Source organism: Haliotis asinina, chromosome 7 (genome assembly GCF_037392515.1).
Source record: "Haliotis asinina isolate JCU_RB_2024 chromosome 7, JCU_Hal_asi_v2, whole genome shotgun sequence".
NCBI classification, from domain to species: domain Eukaryota; kingdom Metazoa; phylum Mollusca; class Gastropoda; order Lepetellida; family Haliotidae; genus Haliotis; species Haliotis asinina.
This window is the reverse complement of record NC_090286.1, coordinates 43336500-43356085: the sequence shown is the minus strand read 5'-3', so window position 1 is coordinate 43356085 and position 19586 is coordinate 43336500. Positions and strand designations below refer to the sequence as shown.

Genomic DNA, 19586 nt, shown 5'->3' with positions numbered 1-19586 from the left:
CCCACATTTGAAACTTCGGGCTATGTTTTGGTCGCTGGTAGATAGGTTTGACAGTATCTTTGGTCCAAATTTTCACACAATTAGGGAAAAGCCAAACAGAACTTTCATCCGAAAAGAAAACATTATCCCAATCTTGATTTTCATGAGCCCGACACCAGTTTAAACGTTTTTCCTTTTGCGCATCTTTCATCAACGGCGAGGGAATTCCACGTTTTTTCACCCAATTATGTCTCTGTAATTCCTACCTAACTGTTTCATTGCATACCTGAGGACTTCCTCTGCTAATCATTTCATTTCTGATGTTCTCAACACTTTTCAATTTGCCCCTACTCACAATCTGCCCAAGTCTTCGGCAATCCACAACGCTGAATTTCCTAGGCCGACCTGCCCCTGCTTTGTGCTCTATCCCGGTTCCTGTTTGAATATTCTTCAAAGTTCTGTATACTGTAGACAGAGGAATACCATGTCTACAAGCTAACACTTTAGCATCAGCCTCACCCCTTTCAAAATCATCTAGAATGAGCTTTCTTTTCTCTCTTGCTGTAAATTCTGACATGTCAACACAGGAAGCCGACGTAATGAGCTGCCTGCTAAGCCTTCAAGAGTTGTCTCCCTTATTTAGTATGCTTAGTGCATAGTGAAAGCCCTTTTTCCAATCTTAGCATCATTAGAAAAAAACAAAGATTTTCTCAATAATTTCTGGGAACACTGTATGTCCTATTTGGGATTTCACTTTCTTAGTAAAGTACAAATTCTAGTACTTTTTCGATTTAGTCCCATCCGGTATTCGAACCCGCGCCCTCAGAGTCAGGCACCTAATCGCCAAAACACAAAGTCATTTTGTAGTCTAGACTGCTTGGGAGCCGTGCCAATTTACACTCATCAGAGGTGTACACAAAGTACGCAGTCTAGACTACCAGTTGTACGACTTTCATTTTGTGGAAGTTGCGGTGGCTTAGCGGGCTGGGCGGCTGACTTTGTGTGCTGGTGATCAGGTGCTTGACTCTGAGGGTGCGGGTTCGAATCCCGGATGGGACTCAACCAAAAAAGTACTAGAATTTGTACTTTACTAAGAAAGTGAAATCCTAAATATGACAGATGTTGCATTTGACCACTTTCTAAATGGCATCGTGTAATCATGACAGTGGAACAGTGGTGAGGTGATAGCAGGGACAGTGGTGAGGTTGATAATGAGGACAGTTATGAGGTGATCGTGGGAAGAGTGTTGTGGGAATGGTGGGAACAGTTTTGAGGTAACAGTGGAGATAGTGGTGAGGTGATGGTTGGGATAGTGGTGAGGTGGTCAGTAAGTCAGTCAGTGTAATCTTATGTCGCTGTAAGCAATATTCCAGCAATATCCCAGAGATATTAGGAACAAGCTTCAGACATGATACCCATGTCGGGAATCGAACCTGGGTCACGAATGTTTTCACCACTAGACTACCCCATCGCCTTGCATCACGGATGAAGAGATACATTAAGCTGAGAAATGTTTGGTCATGCAGGACGTTAGGTAATAGAAATGCAAGTCAGTGAATATTCACGACATTAACACAGTGTTACTATACAGTGTTATTGTGTGTGTTACATTTGGGTGACGTCGACCTAGATCTAATTGCAGTTATCGAGTTTTGTGTTAGTCACACACACACACGCGAGCGCGCGCACAGAACGAGAGAGAGAGAGGGGGGGAGACAGACAAACAGAGAAACAGAGACAGAGAGACATATATACAAACACACACACTCACTCTTTCGCAGAGAGAGAACGGGAGAGGGGCTGTTGGTAAAGGGAAAGACACGGAGATGAAATTCACGTCCTCTTTAGGTTTTTGCTTGTCTTCAGATGGGGCTAGGTTGGATTTGGATACAACGCTCGTTTGCTGTTTGTTTTCTCGTGATTGTTTTCAGGTTGACTTGTCTGGGGTGAAAACGAATTGATTGCAATTGAAAGCAATACGAAATTCAAATGGCAATAGACTGTCATAATAGTTGCTTGTACAAGTGTAAGAAAATATGTAGGCATAGACTGCCACCGCTGGTCTAAGACACGCCTGTGCACGCAGATAATGACTCATACGCAACGACGTCTGAAATATCCAACACATAACAGTAAAGTGCAGCGAAGTGCAACATATAACAATGAACTACATGCAACGCAAAATACATGTAGTAAAGTACAACACTCTGTACAACACATGACAGTAATGTGCAGCAATCGGTTGAACACGCAAGTCTAATAATGAAGGAAACTCTTAAAGTATATGGATCACAAGATGGTAGACTCTAATGGAATACATGACTGTAGACTCTAACAGTGATTGAAACAGTGAAACAGGAGACTGCTTGCGTGTCTGAGGATTTAAGTCGACCATTTCTGAATAATGCATATTAACATATATCGATCATCTCCTACAGGAGATACTGAGACCTACGTAGGAAATACAAAGTCCTATGTAGGAGATAATGAGACTAAAAAAAACCCATCGTGGCCCTACTACGCTTCCGTACATCTCATACAAACTAGTAATTTTCGGATGTGTTGTGGAAGGAGGTGCCGGCGGCGTTTGGGACAGGCAAGGGAAATAACTCTACCGAGTTTATTTGTTATAGACCGGACCACCAGGGCATCAAGGACACCTCGGTATCGACTAGCTCAAGTGAAATCGTTCGTCAATTTGCGTCAACTAGCATCTGCGTATAAAATATGATATGCAAACACGAAGTGAGATCCGGTTTGCCAAGCTGCATAACCTTGATATCAAAACTGAATAACGATTATATTACGTAATTGCACGGGCAGCTGTCACATGCTTTCAAACGCGGTCATGCAATATCGTGTAAATGATATATCTTAATCAAATTCTGAAAATTTGTTAATAGATATTCAGCCAGGCAAATAGTCAGTGGTAAGGCTGCGATGTACGGCTCTGCCTCTGTGGTGTAGTGGATAGTATGTTCGTCAAGAGAGCGGAAGGTCGCGTCTTACCAATAAGACGTCAAAATATTGTACCTGTTTGGCGCTTGGAATTAATGGGTACAAGAAGACCTGGTCAGCTCGGAGTTAGTATACTTACGATTGTGTTTCAGTTGGGTATTCATGCTTAACTGGGACATGGTATCTCAGGGACCTCGAACTTAAAACAGCTTCTGGCAAACAAGGATAAGTTGGACCCATTTGTTTTGTGAAATGTAGTGCAGATATAGGCGCGGTACATGACGATGAAACGTTGGAACAATTTGAATTTTAGGGAAATGTTTGACACAAACCAGTCTAAACTGAATCCCAACATGTGGGGGAATGGTTGCCAACGACAGAACGTTTGCAAAAAGAAACGTTGGAACAATTTGAATTTTAGGGAAATGTTTGACACAAACCAGTCTAAGCTGAATCCCAACATGTGGGGGAATGGTTGCCAACGACAGAACGTTTGCAAAAAGAAACGTAGGAAGAATTTGAATTTCAGGGAAATGTTTGACACAAACCAGTCTAAACTGAATCCCAACATGAGGGGGAATGGTTGCCAACGACAGAACATTTGAAAAAAGAAACGTTGAACAAAAACGTAACGTTAGACTCACGTCTTTAATGAATCGTCTGGGAAAAGTTAGGACAGAATCTGGAGATCTGGATGGTCATGGTTTAGAAGGAAAACACCTCCATACGAAACTTTGACACTTTGGCGTGAAACCGATGTCAATGCTGTACTGAAATAATGTCAACACGACGCTTGAAAAAGTAAGAAAAAGTATGTTTTATTCCACCACTAACCGAAACATCAGATCTGAACATGCCAATCGATATACCCCCAAATTCATATATACAACATAATTAGTTATAAATATCTAAACATAAAACATACTCTGTCCTGCCATGACATAATTCATTCGTTACAGAAAGGCACCAAAGGGAACGATGGTTGAATTCACATGAAAATTCGTCAAAACACAAGTAGTAATACTGTACTACAGTTTTTGCTTTGTCTGCCTGATTTATTTTTGAAAGTTACCCTCTTATTCTTTTTCTTTTTTTTCTTTTGCTGTTTCGTGATGTATGGTCTATCCGTCCATTCAGTGCAGTCTTGTAACATCATCCATCGCCTATACAATCACTACAGTCTTCACATTAGACCGTCATTCAACATTTCTACATTCAGTACAGTTTTCACATGAAATCATCCAACACTTGTTCATTGTGTACCGTCGTCACATTATAACATCATTCAACATTTATACACTTAGCATGGTTTCAACATAACGTCATCCAACGCTTGTACATTGAGTACCGTCTTCACATTATAACATCACTCATTATGTATACATTCAGAACAGTCTTCACAATATAACATAATTCAACATTATACACCGAGTAGTCTTCACATACCAAGAACATCCAACACTTATATGCTGAGTAGTCCTCTCATCATGATCTCATTCAACACGTATTCATCGTGAGCAAATAACGGAAAAGGAAAATTATGTTTCAAGGGAAACTTAAACAAACATCGAGGGTACCTCTGCCCATGGACCCCGATGGACCAGCGAACATCTGCTGATCTAAAACCCGAAACATCGAGTATGAAATTTAGTCAATTTCACACTCTAAGTCACACTCACACCACGACATCACACACTGCAGTAAGACACATGTAGGTTTTGGAGGGTACTGTTTTTGCCTTGTTTGCCAGTGTTCAATATTCAGCAGTACATATCACAACAGGATGTATGAAGCCGGGACTAGAAGTCCAACAGCCTTACCACAGTTGAGGTTAAAGAGGTTTAAGATGAATTGCATCAAACGATAACAAATAATACTAGTAATATGTAATTTGGAGAAGCTAACAATCACTGAATTTTACAATATTATAGAAATGTCATCATATTACAAACAAATCTAACACAAATTTTAGCACCTTTATCTCGTAACCACATGAATGATAACATGTCATTTCATTGTAAGATCCAGAGGACAAATCAATGCTAAATCAAAACCAAAAACGTCAGATAAAACGGTAAAAACACATGCAGTTAAAACATGAGCACAGAAATGCAACATGGGCATTTACGTATAATGCATCTTGGAATGTTTGTTTTCTAACAACGCACTCGGCAATATTCCAATTATATTACGTCTATCTGCAAATAATCGAACCTGATGGACAACATGATCATCGATATAGATGTCGGCACTGTGACATGGACAAGCTTTTTGAGCGCCTGATCACCCAATCCCGTCAATCGCCCCTTAGGACAATCCCTATCACAAACAGGATCTTCAACGTGAACATGTGTGATGTGGTGCTACAATATGTCACAATATACTGAATATGACATTTTCACTTTTTTCTGAGCATTTAACACATCAGAAATGCCAAAACGATTAAATAAAAACATAAACAGTAAAATTGTTATTTCAGTAATTGTACAACATGTTTAATAAATAGCAAAACTTAGATCGCTAGGCATTGGACTTTCAATGAACCACCATACGATTTGTTAAATAAGTATAACAAATATAAGCATATGTTAAAAGATGAATGTGATCAGTCAATTCATAAGTCTGCAAGGGTATGAGTATTTAGTATCCCATCAATTACATACGTTTCCAGGCCACATGGAAAATTGAGACAGGAAAGCTTTATTTCACGTCGGAACAAATTCAGGGCAGAAGGAAGATGGTAAACGCATAGAACTATGAAGCTCAAAGCCACTTTCGAGATTCACATTATATTCAAATTATCCTACAACGATGTATACCGTAGAATAATCACATGCTTCAGTGAATAATGAAATGAACCCAGGAAAAGTAAATATTCGGAATATAAACAAATCAGCATATTTTGAGTAGAAAATGAGATTTCCTAAACTCTCTTCAGTATGGTAACATCGCTATGAATTCATATTCTTGTAACTCAGTGAAGACTAAAAATCCACTCAGATACCAAAATATCACAATATGAGATATTTGAGCACATTTGTTGATGATGGTTGAATTGTTCTTTCGTTACTTTATGTAGTCAATGTCTTTAAATCTAATGTGTGATCATCAACCCATATGACGCAGAATATGATGTCTGTACTGATCTTTCAAATGAATACTACCTATGGTTCCTACAATGAGGGAATGTGTGAGTCATCAAATGCGAAGATGACCAATATGTACTTAGTAACATGATGAATATGTACTTAGTAATATGGTGAATTTGTACTTGTTAACGCATCAACATAAAACATTTTTTCCGTGATATCCTGTAAAGGAATGTTATGTGTGACTGGAGGCTAAGAACGTTTCTTAATGACATGCATCGAATTTGCCAAATAATTCCGTTTTTCATCTAGAATCAATACTTTGCCAAAACAGTAATGGAGGATGGAGGGAAAGATACAGTAGGATGATCCTCATTTATCAACAGAATATTAATAAGAAAAAATAGCAATTATGGACAATGCCAGATATAATTTGTTAATCTTTCAAGAGACCTGAGATGAGAGCTGTTTCACCTAAATGCATGAGATGTTGCCCTTTACCTCTGTCACCAGATCTTTACCCAAAAGTCCGTGTGTCATTGTGCACCATGTAAATCTCATGGCAACCTGTTCGCTCCATGCCAAACATTGACTTGTATTTGGCATCCATATTTTTATTAGTATGGAATATCCTAAATCCGGCATTATAGAAGTCTCTCAGCAGCTCCAGACCTCTCAGGTACTTGTCTATATCCGGCTCTGGGTGAGATCTCAGCTTGACGTGAATCTCAAAACAAAACTGTTTTACGTTCTTCAAAGCCCCGCTTTTCAGCATCTCTGGAAATGCCCACCATTCGGAATAGTCAATGTCAATCTTAAGTAGGTCGATCACTGCCTGAAAGATAACAGATTACTCAAAATAGTTAACAAAATAAGTTCCAAACAATTTCATCCATTTCATGTGAGAAAACACCTCACAGCACACATACACACTTTATTTGCAGTATGTATACTAACAATTGTTTACATTCTTATCATATGATGATGTCACAGTTTCAAAAAGAGTCATAGGTAATTTGTGATGTTATATTAACTCCTTTGTTTTATTAATATTTGTATTAATCTATCAATTGTCACCGTTTCAAAAAGAGTCATAAGTCAAAGTTACATATGACTCTTTTTGAAACGTATGATGAATCATATGATAAGAATTGACCAAATATTGACCAAATTCCACTGCACCGGAAAACGTGCTGTTTGGACTATGCTTAAAAATGAATACTTCTCATTTCATCTCATTTCAAAATTCAGTAAGGGGCGACTACCGTCCATACCATCAATCAATCTCTAATTTCTCTGTATTTGAGACCATAGGCCCAGGCATACCGATGGGGTTTAACTATTCCGGGCAAACTGAATTGTGGTGTTTCTACCTGCGAGTGGCCATTTTCCTTCAGGATAGAACTAAATGTGCGCATGCGCCAGCCCATTTTATTCGTTTCATCAGATGAGTTGAGGCCTGTCCGGTGGAAATGAAGGTTGGGTCTCCTGTCGTGGTCCTGCACTTTTGTCATGCTGCAACATAACATGAGTAAGTGAGCTGGGGGTTTGCTAATATCGATTGTATAGGGCTACTCCTCTGAGACACATAGAATGAATGCCCAAACACTGACCCTGATATGTTAGGTGATTGTTTCCTTACCTTTGCGCCCACCGCCAAGCAGGTTAATGTCAAGTTTCACTTTATAACGCGCTGCGGTAAGACGGGGTCGTTAATCGAACCTCCCCTTTCCCGGTAACAGTATATGAGTGTGACAAGACAATTGAAAAAGGGATATGTTTTGGGGCACTTTTATCTGTGCACGTGACAATTTTTTATTTCCATCTTTAAAAAATAATTTTGACTTGGCCGCGTTACCGAACCTCCATTTGTCCACTACAAGAATGAGTGTCTGTATGAACGAGTGTCACTGAATCTACAACTCATTAACTACAACTCACTCTTTTTTCTATCAAACATTTTTTTTAAAGTCCTACCGCCCTCGTCAATTGAAAAAAATGTGCCAGAGAAACATTTAATTTTTTATGCAGCCTACACAACGACAACTCCAGGCCAGGACCAAGCAGAGATTCGACCCCCCAAGAGACAACAAAGCTTGAGATACCTTGGTCCAAGGCCCGCAGACCCCGACGGATCCATGGGGGAACCTGGTGGTGCCATCGCATAATCGCGAATTGCTTTCTCAAAAACGTTACTGAAAACAATGTCTTCACACCTATTTGTGTGATTTTCACTGGCCAAATTTTGAACCCAGTATGAATATTGTCTTGTGAACTTGTCACACTAATACGGTAGTAGTCATACATCAGTGTCAAAACAGCAGTAATTGAACACCACCCTGCATTGAATATTTACCTCTCGTGGAACGTCAATGCAATTACTCTGTATTTATGTGTGCCTCGAGGAACACATGAAAATATTATGGCATGCTCTTTGAATTTTTAAAGGGTGTTACCCGTGAAGTTCTGGGTTAGAATTGGTCTTCAGCAACCAATACTTGTCGTAAGAGGCGACTAACGGGATCGGCGGTCAGGCATCTGGGTGACATATGTCAGCCTAACTGTAGATTGATGCTCAAGCTGTTGGTGACTGGTTTGTCTGGTACAGACTCAACTATTTACAAAAGCTGAAACATTGCTGAGTGCATCCTTACACAACGGCAAACCAAAACCAAACCTTCACTTCCTCCTGCTTTGGGAATTACACCTTAACTAGGGGTTTTTCTTCAAAACAGGCTTTATCAAAATGAGACTTCGATTCATTACAACATTAAGATTTGTAGAATGGTTTATATCTTTTTTTTTGTCGTAAAGCACACCCGTTTTTTTTCGGAACAGAAGAACCGAACCAATTCATTACAAGCTGCATTAACATGAGAGTAAACAGAGACATGTATATCGATCCCGTGTGAAATCGTGGACACATCCAATACGTCATCGTTATACTTTGTACGAACATCTTACTTATCCCCCTCATTAGGTAGCCTAGTGGTTAAACCGTTGGCTCATTACGCTGGAGTCCCGGGTTCGATTCCCCACATGGGCACACTGTGTGAAGCCCATTTCTGGTGTCCCCGCCAAGAGATTGCTGGGATATTGCTAACAAAGGCGTAAAATGTACTCATTCACTACTCCTGTTCCTCACACATTGTGGTACATGAATCCGGAGAAATAGTTGGTACCGCGATTTGACAAGGGAGTACTGAATGAAGTGTTGGGAAACCATTATTGGAGGACATATGGGGAACGATTATCGATAATTATCTAAATACATCCATTTTTTTAACCACCAATTTCAAGGGGTTTTTCCAAGTTTTTTTCACTACCTTATATTGTAACAAATACTGTAGACCAGCGACTAGTCTCATATTTAACAGAAAAATAAACTAAAAAAATAAAACCAAATATATATATATAATGAAAATGAGCCCGACATTCTTCATTTTCAGAAGCTGTGGAAATCTAAACTTTCCACATTTTCTAGACTTGTATGGGCTTGGAAAGCAGCAATCCTGATAAATCTCCAGGGTTCCGATTTATGGGGGGAAAAACCTGGATTATTGATGAACCAGCAGCAGAAGCTCGAGGCTTCATATAAGGTTCTGTACTCATACCCGACGCTAGTCATACAATGATTACTTTCACAAAGAACGTCACCACACAGGTCATGAGATGAATTCTGGGCGTGGCCCTTTACTCCTATTACTGGCACGTTGTCAGCCCTCTCAGTACAAACTCTAGTTACCAACTCACGCATGTAAATCACTTAATGTACATTATACATTATTAAGATTCTGCCATTGCAATTTCTACCTTCACCTTTTCAATAGTCATCTTCCCTGTCAAGTCGAGCGATATGCCCACAGCTTCAGCCTTTGATGTGTACTTTCACATTTTTTTAGGTGAACGTGCTCTTTGTGTCAAGATTCCAAAGAGGGCCATGCTGCTCTTGCACAGAAGTTGTTTAATCAATGTTACAACATTCAAGGCCTCAGTAACGATTTCAGTATTTTCAATGGTAAACATATGGAGGACATTTGGAAATTTGATGCATCAGTGACTTCAGGTGAATGATGGACTAGACTTAGCATATGTTTATGAGCGTGGGGCAGGATACGCTCATCTTTTCGAGAACACATTTTTCATGGTGATTCATATTAAACGCATGCTTTGCTATCGTACCTCATGGTGACAATCAATGGATTGACTGTCCCAGTCGCGATTTCTTTACAAACATTTTACAGCTGTAGTGCTGCTGAAACAAATATGTGCTATTTATAAAGTCATGACAGTACAATCGAATCCGCTTTTCCCAGAGATTTCTTGTGAAAGTGCACGTGAAAAGGGTGTAGCTTGGGTCATCCATGCGTAAGATTACAAAATGGATAAATAACAAACCAGTTATAAAATCAGCAGTGTGAAGTATTAACATTGAGGAAACGGACAAAGATAAACAAATATTTTACGTCTGTATACGTTATTGACCACTAGTAACCACTCGTTTTAAACTGCCAAGAGTCACATTGATAACGAGCATCGGACATAATCCGGGAGCAGTATCCATAAGGCTAATAGAACCAAGGTGCAGAACTGTCATCTGTATTGTATGTCTATATCTTAAGGTCAAATCACGTGCGTTACACATATACCTTCGTGGCATACGCGCGACTGGTCATCCATTATGCACATTTATCACCGCGGACAAATATCGGACAAAATCCCAAGTTCACAATAACAACCTTATCATAAGTTTTATCACTAAATGCGTTTATCTATGGCAGCTGGAGTAGGTATAAAACACGGACGACACACGGTAACAAATTATCCCATGGCCATGTAATAAACTCCACGTTTATTTATCCACGTAAGAAACTTCACATTCTTCCACCTATTAAATCTTTATGCTATAATGTCTTATGTTTAATATACCCTATCTTAACTACATGTCAGGACCCTTTGCACTACTTTCAGATTTATGATGTATTAAGATGTCAATATAGTTTTCATGTATTCTGTATTATTGTTTCTCATTGACTTTGTAACAAGCTATTGATAATTAACAGAATATACTTATTTGCATTGTGATAGCAATGTTATAGAATACTATGTTTTATTTATATGTAATATATATTTTCTTTTCCGTAATTAATACTTCTTGTCGATCTAAAATTGTTGCAAAACTAGATTTCAACAAAAATAAAACACACCTGATGTAAATATACAAAACTACGTTTAACATATATATAGTTGCTAAGAATATTTACTATAGCTCAATTACTTCTTAATAAAATTTTGGCCATGTGACTTCGACTGTATACTATACAATACAATACTATGGGCAATGTGGCCCAAAATAAAGAATAAACCTAACTTGACTAACACTGTTTAAGGTGTTTTTAGTTTAATACTGATTAATTATACGCTGTTTGTGACTGTTATAGAATGCATGAACGCCCGCTGGGTTGACGGGTGGAGTAAGCAAGGTCGCATTGTGTTGAGAGCTCGAGGCTGTTTTGGACGGTTGTAGCAATCAATAGCCTGTCATGAAGACATTTGAATCGATACAGCATTGCGACCATACCTGTCGCCAAGGGACTGGGAGACGCACACAGGCGGGCTCTGAATCAAGAAGCACAGTGTATTCATTCGCCGAAACAGCGACAGTATTGGTTGTATCTCACATGGCGAGGACGGGGAAGCCATTCCTAATTAAGATTGTGTTCAGAAATATGGATAGTTTCGTTTGTCGTTCGTATTCACTATATGAATACTAAGTACATGTAGATTGATTGATGGCGCTCTGTCAAAACAAATTGTTGATTGAAGACACTAGACTGTCCCACAGTCCCTGCGGCTCATTATTTCCCCCACTGCCCTCATTGCCCTCTAGATGTACTCGGCTCCCGAATCACTGGTCTTCCTGGGACTCCTTTTCAATTTTGTTAGTTCCTACATATATATTCTGAGACTAAGCGTTGCTATTTTCAATATAAGTGGGTTTGTTTGTTACTATCAAAATTATATATATTATGAGACTAAACGCTGGTCCAGAAAGAAATGTACACCCACCTTCCCACCAAAGCAAATTAAATGAACGTTCCCTTTACAGCGTTGCCAGGCAATGTACAAAGAGGTTGAGGGGTATTTGTAATTTGAGACCACCCGTTGAACAATAATATTTCTCTGTCCTCCTGGGAAAAGTATTGAGAACGCAAATGAACGTTCTGGTTCTCAAACAACACATTTGCCTTTCATGGGACATTGTTGAAAAGATCCCTAACAGTCTTTTTATCAGTAAGCGGTTGATAATAGGAACAATTCTGGTCAGCTCAACAAAAGAGATGACCAATGGTTAGTGTATCAGGGTCATTCTCAAAAAAAGGCCGTATTCACGGTACAAAAAATATGAAAATTGAAAGCGTTATACTGGATTATCTCTTTTTCTTTTGAATGGTCCACACATTACAAAATGCAGTCACGATAATTTGCACATAGGGAAGTAATTAAATATGTTTAATGAACTCTTTAAAGTATCAAGAAAGAGGACTATTTTATGAATATACAACTTCTTTGTTTTGTATTAGCGAAGTTTCTAATGTCGTTGTCAAGCAAGAATCGATCTATGTCGAAACGTCGCCAAAAATGTCAGCCTTGTTACAAATTTGTCAATGGCTAAAAAACTGATCAAACATAACACAAAAAATGTTGCAACATAATACTTTCATGGTGTTTTTCTTTAACAACATTTGTTATAATTTTTTAAAGAAAAACAACATACTGCATAAGTTCAATGCAAAACAGTCGAGTTTTGTGAATAAATTGCTTAAAAGAACATTTTTTCAGTGGTGTAACAAAAACTGTCAAAAAAACTCCCACTTTTATTAACTTTACAACAATTAATGCTCCCTAACTACTGACCTGATGGCATAAATGTTGATATTTCATCAACTTTGACTTACTTTAAAAATACAATGTTATGAAAAAGTACATATGAATAATTAATCAGCGTTGGACAACTGACTGATAAAATGTTATGATAAAAAGTAGACTCACAAAGTGCATCAAACTACAACATCGAAATCAAATTTGCCCTCCACAAAACCTATTCCATGAGGAGGAAGTCAAAAGACATAACAATGTCATAGCAATGTGCTACTGACCAAACGTTGGGCAGATTTCGAGAATGACCCATCAATGATAATACTGTCCACGCTTCGCTTCTTCTTAAAAGCTAGGCCCAAATATTCAATTTGCAACTGACCTGTCGGGCAGGTCGACCTATGCCGCTACGGACGTAAGCAAAGATGTCTCCTTGGAGATCAGACCCGCCGCGGTATTTTATTTGTCTAACATATTTCGTGTTCATTCAGGTCAGTCTACCACTAGTATAATTATGCATTGTGTGCAGAGAACCTTTATTGATCAAGGTGCCGATGTATACATCGTAACTCCCATACGTCAACATTAGACTTACGACTGTCGTAGCGCTAAGGTTGTTTTGTACAACGGCGCCGTGGCAGTCTACAATGATAATACATGAATTGATCATTCCTGAACAATATTAATGTTACGGTTAACTGGTACGACCATTACAGGTAATATTGCTATGGACAAAGCTGGGGAAGCATAACGTTATTGAGTTCTTGGGAGTCAGTAGGCTGATAGTAATGTAATCCTAAGGTATATTAATATTTGCAACACTGGGATAACATTTTTCTTTAAGTGAGATAACATTGATATTTCTGGTAAATTGTTTAAGCATACATGTGATACTGTTGTGAGTTAGAGAAGCATAAGGTTGAAAAAATGGTGAACTGTTTCTCGGGCATCGGCGCGTCACTTTTGTTTGTGCGCGTGACATTTTTTCATTGGCTTTTGAAAAAAATAATTTTGACTTGGCCGCGTCCCGATCATCTATTTGTCCACTACAAGAATGTGGGTTTGTATGAACGAGTGTCACTGAATTTACAACTCATAAACACAAGCTATACTTCCCAAGCTGTATTTCTGAGAGGAAAAAAATAAAAATGTGTGAAAAAAATGATAAACATTAAATTGTTTTATGCAAACTAACATAATTGACAGTCACAGCCTCGCAGTCGATGAACCATATTATTTTCCCCACAGTTCAGGCTCCCCGCAATGCTAAAGGCTCAGGTCCACTTGGGGCTCTTTTTCAATTTAAATGGACTTATTTCTTATGATCAAAATAATATTTTCAGAGACTAACTTTAGTCTAGGCAATACAATACTATGCCAACATCGTATAAGAAAGACCCTTGGGTACAATATTTGCATATACACAATGTACACATTTGATAGGGATTAGGTGGTTCCAGCTGGGGGTTAGGCTGGTCAGGACATCGTTGTACAAAATATCCCTTGTGCTGCAATAATCGTATGTATGTATGTATTAAGGTACTGGACTGCTACCGCTGGACTAAGGTGATCGTTTCTCCCATACCTTAGCATAGACAGTCGAAGCGCTAAGGTTCTTTTGTAAACCGGCACCTGCTCTTATTATATAAGATCAACTCTTATGGTTGCCAGAGTAACCAATGTTAGCAAACTATGAGCCTATTCACCTAAAATGGACCCCAAAGGAGGTCAAGTCCTAACGCCCATAGGCGTATTTGCTTTAAAATCGGGTAACGTCTGTATATATGCTTAGAGCGAGGTGTTTCACATTTATTTCGAGACTGCTGATATCTTCAGTTGTTTTGGGGGGTTTTTTGTTTTTGTTTTTGTTTTGGTTTTGTTTTGTTTTTTAAATCTCTTACATTATATGAGAAATTTTAATGGAATTAAAGATATCTTGAATGCATTAAGGATCTCTAAAACAGAGGTATTTGTGGATATTCGGATTTAATTATAGATATTTCAACTAAATATATTATAAATATCTGATACAATGTGCCATGGTGATGTGATAAAGGATATCTTGAAAAGAATTGTTGTTGTCTTAAATATAAGTAATCATATCACAATGAGATTTAAAGATAATAACAAATCCATGTTTTTCACTATATATCGGTAATTTAATTTCTGACGACCGTGAGTCCCACCCTTTAACATAGTGTTACGACAGGCTTAGCACGTCTATCACTTTGCGTAACGATGTAATGATCGTTGACTGCCACACAAAACAAGGAGGGCGAGGGGAGGGGGTAGCTCTGTTGTTAACGCGTTCTCTCGTCACGCCAATGGCTCGATTCTCCACATGGGTACCATATGTGAGCTCTATTTCTGATATTGCTCCACAGTTGATCAAATTCAACAAAATTGACATACTCACTATACGAGGAGCACTGAAGTAATTGACAAATGTACCTTGGATCATAGGAGTGGATCTGGCAGCCATATGCTGTCGCTACTGCGTCATCGAAGCTCCAGTCGTTGTTGATCCTGAAAGGAATGTAAAAACTATGAAAACAAATAAGCAATGAATAGATATCACAGTATGAAAAACAATCTTACAATGTGACCCAGGGCGGCTGGATAGACTAATGGTTCCGGTTCGATTCCCCATATGGGTGCAATGTGTGTAGTCCATTTCTGGCGTTCCCCGGCAGGGACAGTGCTGGAATATTGCTAAAAGTGGTGTAAAACCATACTCACTCACTCACTCACTGGTCGTTTTTTCATGAATTTGTCTGGCAGCGACAATTTTCTTTTTTTATTTTCTATCATACACTTTACATATGATTCATGGTTGACAGTACAAGCTTCAGCTGACACTCCCGTCCAACAGGTTCACTCAGTTCTCTCTACTTACTTGAGCACGAAAGTCACAGTGACCTTACCATTGCGGCCTGAAACAACCTATTAACAGTGTGTTTTGTGTGGAGGAAGAGATGGGACAATGCACGGTTTCTTTGGTGCAAATAGTAACTTGTCGAGACCACCTGTTTGTAAAGACCCCTGCAGTTTCATTCGGACACTTGACGTAATTTCCATTGACGTGCAGGTTATTTCAGTGTAGCATTAATAAATTGGAGTTCACAATGGGTCTTTGTAAATTTGGACAGACAAATGTAAAATCACATCTGTTCTGCACACATGATTTCAGTTTTCTGACCACTATTTAATTAATGACATCACATTTATCAACTTACGTATCGATCTACAATGCACAGTCACATAGGCCGCCACGTTAAAGGAGTTCTCGGAACTGTGCATATGTTGGTCAACTTGTGGATCATTCGATAAATAAGCAACAGAAAATCAAACAGAAATTATGTGATTGTAGATAAGATAAATCCTCACAAATATGTAAAATTTGACTTGGATCTTACCGTAATTACGTTCATGAAAATTACGTATGCTACACAAATTTTACATGTAAGTCTATGGAAATATACGTCAAATGTCCGAATATAACTGGCACGGGTCTGTAGTACTGTGCAGTAATCAGAATTGACTACCTCCATCAAACTACACGAAACACCTGTTAAAGTCATGGTTGGGTGGTTAAAGTCTCTGTGACATGCTATTCATTGGTCTTTGGGGTGGAGAGTGTGAATGTAGTTTCTCAGGTACGCAGCAACGGCATCGACACTGACTTGGAACGATCAGCATCCAGACAAGATATTGATCGATCAAGGTAAACGGGTTTCACGTGTATGTAGCCAATCGATGAACAATCACTGTGAGGATACCGTTGCTATGGCAACGAGGCATCGACCAGACCTACCCAAAGGAGTATATATTGCAGGGTGTCTTGATGTTGTAGGGAGGGTCTTCACATACATCCCAGCCACCATCGCCGACGTTGCCTCGCCTGACCCTCTTCTTACACGAGAACTGAACGCTGTTCACATAGCTGAAAAAAATAATTAACTATTACGTTTTGTTTGTTTATATTTAAACTTACAGCTGCACTAGGAAATATTCTAGCTAGATGACAATGGTCGGTAAATAATCAAGTCCTGACCTGAAGATCAAGTGATTTACATCATGAGCATCCATACATGTGTCAACGAGCCTGTTCACCGGATCAGTCAGTCCCCGAAGATCAATTCTAACCCGGTCTACATGTCATGACATATAAATTGTACGGACTGGCACAGGAAGGATGTGTGCACATATTGAGAAAAGGGGAGAGTTTCAATTTCATTTAATAAACTTCAGGAATTCATAAAAATTGTAAAATATTCATGTCTAACTCAAAAGGAGATGCGTGTCCCTTGCAATGAACAAATTGCCTTAATTGATACAGTTGTAAAACATTCATAATGCCATAGGAGAAGCGTTTCCATGGCAACGAACAAATAATTAATGAGCCCAGTATGGAGTTGTAACATTTCAAATGGTATCATGTAATTACGGACTTTCCAATGGTATTCTGGGTATGTTCCTCAAACTCAACCGTGGGTACATGAGGTAAACGTGTATACATTTACAAAATATACACACTGCTAATAAATAACAAGAATATTTCATTTTTAAATGAACTTAAAATATGATTCAGTAAGGCTTTTAGAAAGGCCTTTAAGATCGCTTAGGCTGGTAGTAAACAAGTGTTTCTTAAAGATGGACAAATTTGGAAATTCTAATTCACATCTGAAGTAAGCAGTGAAATTCGTCTCTATCGTTTGAATACCGTGGTATATCCTCACTTTGTCACCAGGCCACAAATGATTAACATGGATTATCAATATTTATACAAGCAAAATATGTCAAAAACTGCAGAACATATTTCAAGCAGCAATTAGTGTCAACACCAAAGATATGTTAACTAAATTGTTGGACATGAAGATCATTAAGTGCAAAAGTTAGTACTATTCAAATGTTCACTCTGTGCTTAGTTATCATATGACACTATGCAAAGCTGAAAGACAAAATGCTTCATTGCAAAATGGCAAATCGACAGGTTGACATAGAGTTCATACTAAACAGTCGCGGTGGCGCATTGTGGTTTCAAGTACTCAGTGAAGAGAACTTGAGGCACCAGCATACGCTGTGTAGCTACTGTCTAGTCACGCTCAACACCGCTATGTGGTAACGACTAACGGGATGAGTGGTCCGCTGACCTGGTTGACACATTTCATCGGTTCCCAATTGCGCCGATCAATGCTCATGTTGTTGATCACTGGATTGTCTGGTCCAGACACGATTATTTACAGACCACCACCATGCAGCTAGAATATTGCTGAGTGCGGCGTAAAACTAAACTCAATCACTCACTCAACACTGCCAAAGACTCCATAACAACAGTCAATAACATGGCAGTCATGAGCCTAACCCTACAGAAGACCTGCCCATAACATGTTACACAATGATGATATAGCTGTGTTTATGCATTGAACATTTGATGATACTGAAGGCAAGTAAATTAATATTATGTGATTCAGTTTGATGTTGTGGATATTTGAATATAATATTGAGATGACCCCTGGTGCTTTCTATGGTTGTGCCAACCATCACGCTTGACCGCACTCAGACGGGTGTACCCCAGGGAGATTACGTAGGATTTGAGGACACACATGAATGAGCTTGCAGGGCAAGTTGTTCTCTGAGTAATATGGCTCTAGGTAATTACAGTACCCTCAATACAACTGGCACTGTGACCTCATTCATTCAATTATTACAACATACATATACAATTCAAAAAAGTAAATGATATTCCATTTTATGAGCATACCACTAGCTAATGCCAATGCAAATGGGAAAAAACAACACTCATCCAACAGTAGGTGATATTCCATTTTGTGAGCATACCACTAGCTAATGCCAATGCAAATGGGGGAAAAAAAACACTCATCCAACAGTAGGTGATATTCCATTTTGTGAGCATACCACTAGCTAATGCCAATGCAAATGGGAAAAAACAACACTCATCCAACAGTAGGTGATATTCCATTTTGTGAGCATACCACTAGCTAATGCCAATGCAAATGGGAAAAAAGTGAAATATATCTGTACAGATGAAACATTTCCAAAGGAATGGAATAAATTGTCAGCAACATGACAACATGATCAACATTGGGTGAATCCAATATCTCCTACTTCGTGAATGGCATATCATCATCATCATCATCATCATCATTAATCTCATCAACAGTATTATGAAATACAACAACTATGCAACATTAGCACTATCACCATGTTACCAAAATACATTACAAAATATCACATTGTACACAATATCACAAGCATACATCATTATTGGGTTGGAGTTTTTAAGAGGCATACATTAGACAACTGAACAGATGTTTCATGTTGACTAATAAACTGATATGTCATCATTAACTTTGTTAAAAAATGCAATTTTGCAATATCAGCTTCTTTTTGTTAGATTGTGTGTACTGGTCTGTGATCAGTTTTGACTATTTCTCTCAAGTTGGCAAGGATGGCATATGATTTCAGCTTTGTATGATCTGGGGCATGGTTGTGGATGATGTTCCTCTGGGTGCTGATAAGGTTGTTGGCAGTAATGACTGTTGCAGGAAATCCAGCTTTACACTTTCAGTGCACGTCTCTCCTCTTCTGGTTTTCATTCTAAACTTGTGTCCATCTTTCCATCATACTCTGGCCACCTCGAGATTCGTGATGAATGTG

At 38.7% G+C, this 19586-nt stretch overlaps 1 protein-coding gene across 3 annotated transcripts in view; it reads right to left on the bottom strand.

Moving 5' to 3' along the window:
- Positions 1-3735: 3735 nt before the first annotated feature.
- The window catches only part of LOC137290393 (probable methyltransferase-like protein 24), a 34939-nt gene continuing 19088 nt past the window's right edge, over positions 3736-19586 (bottom strand). For all 3 annotated transcript variants that reach the window (XM_067821299.1, XM_067821298.1, XM_067821297.1), the window contains 4 exons: positions 16720-16848; positions 15357-15431; positions 7400-7541; positions 3736-6861 (listed from right to left, as the gene is read on the bottom strand). In XM_067821299.1, the coding sequence (XP_067677400.1) occupies positions 6544-6861; positions 7400-7541; positions 15357-15431; positions 16720-16848 (664 nt within the window). In that variant the 3' untranslated portion in view covers positions 3736-6543. The remainder of the gene's footprint in view (positions 6862-7399; positions 7542-15356; positions 15432-16719; positions 16849-19586) is intronic.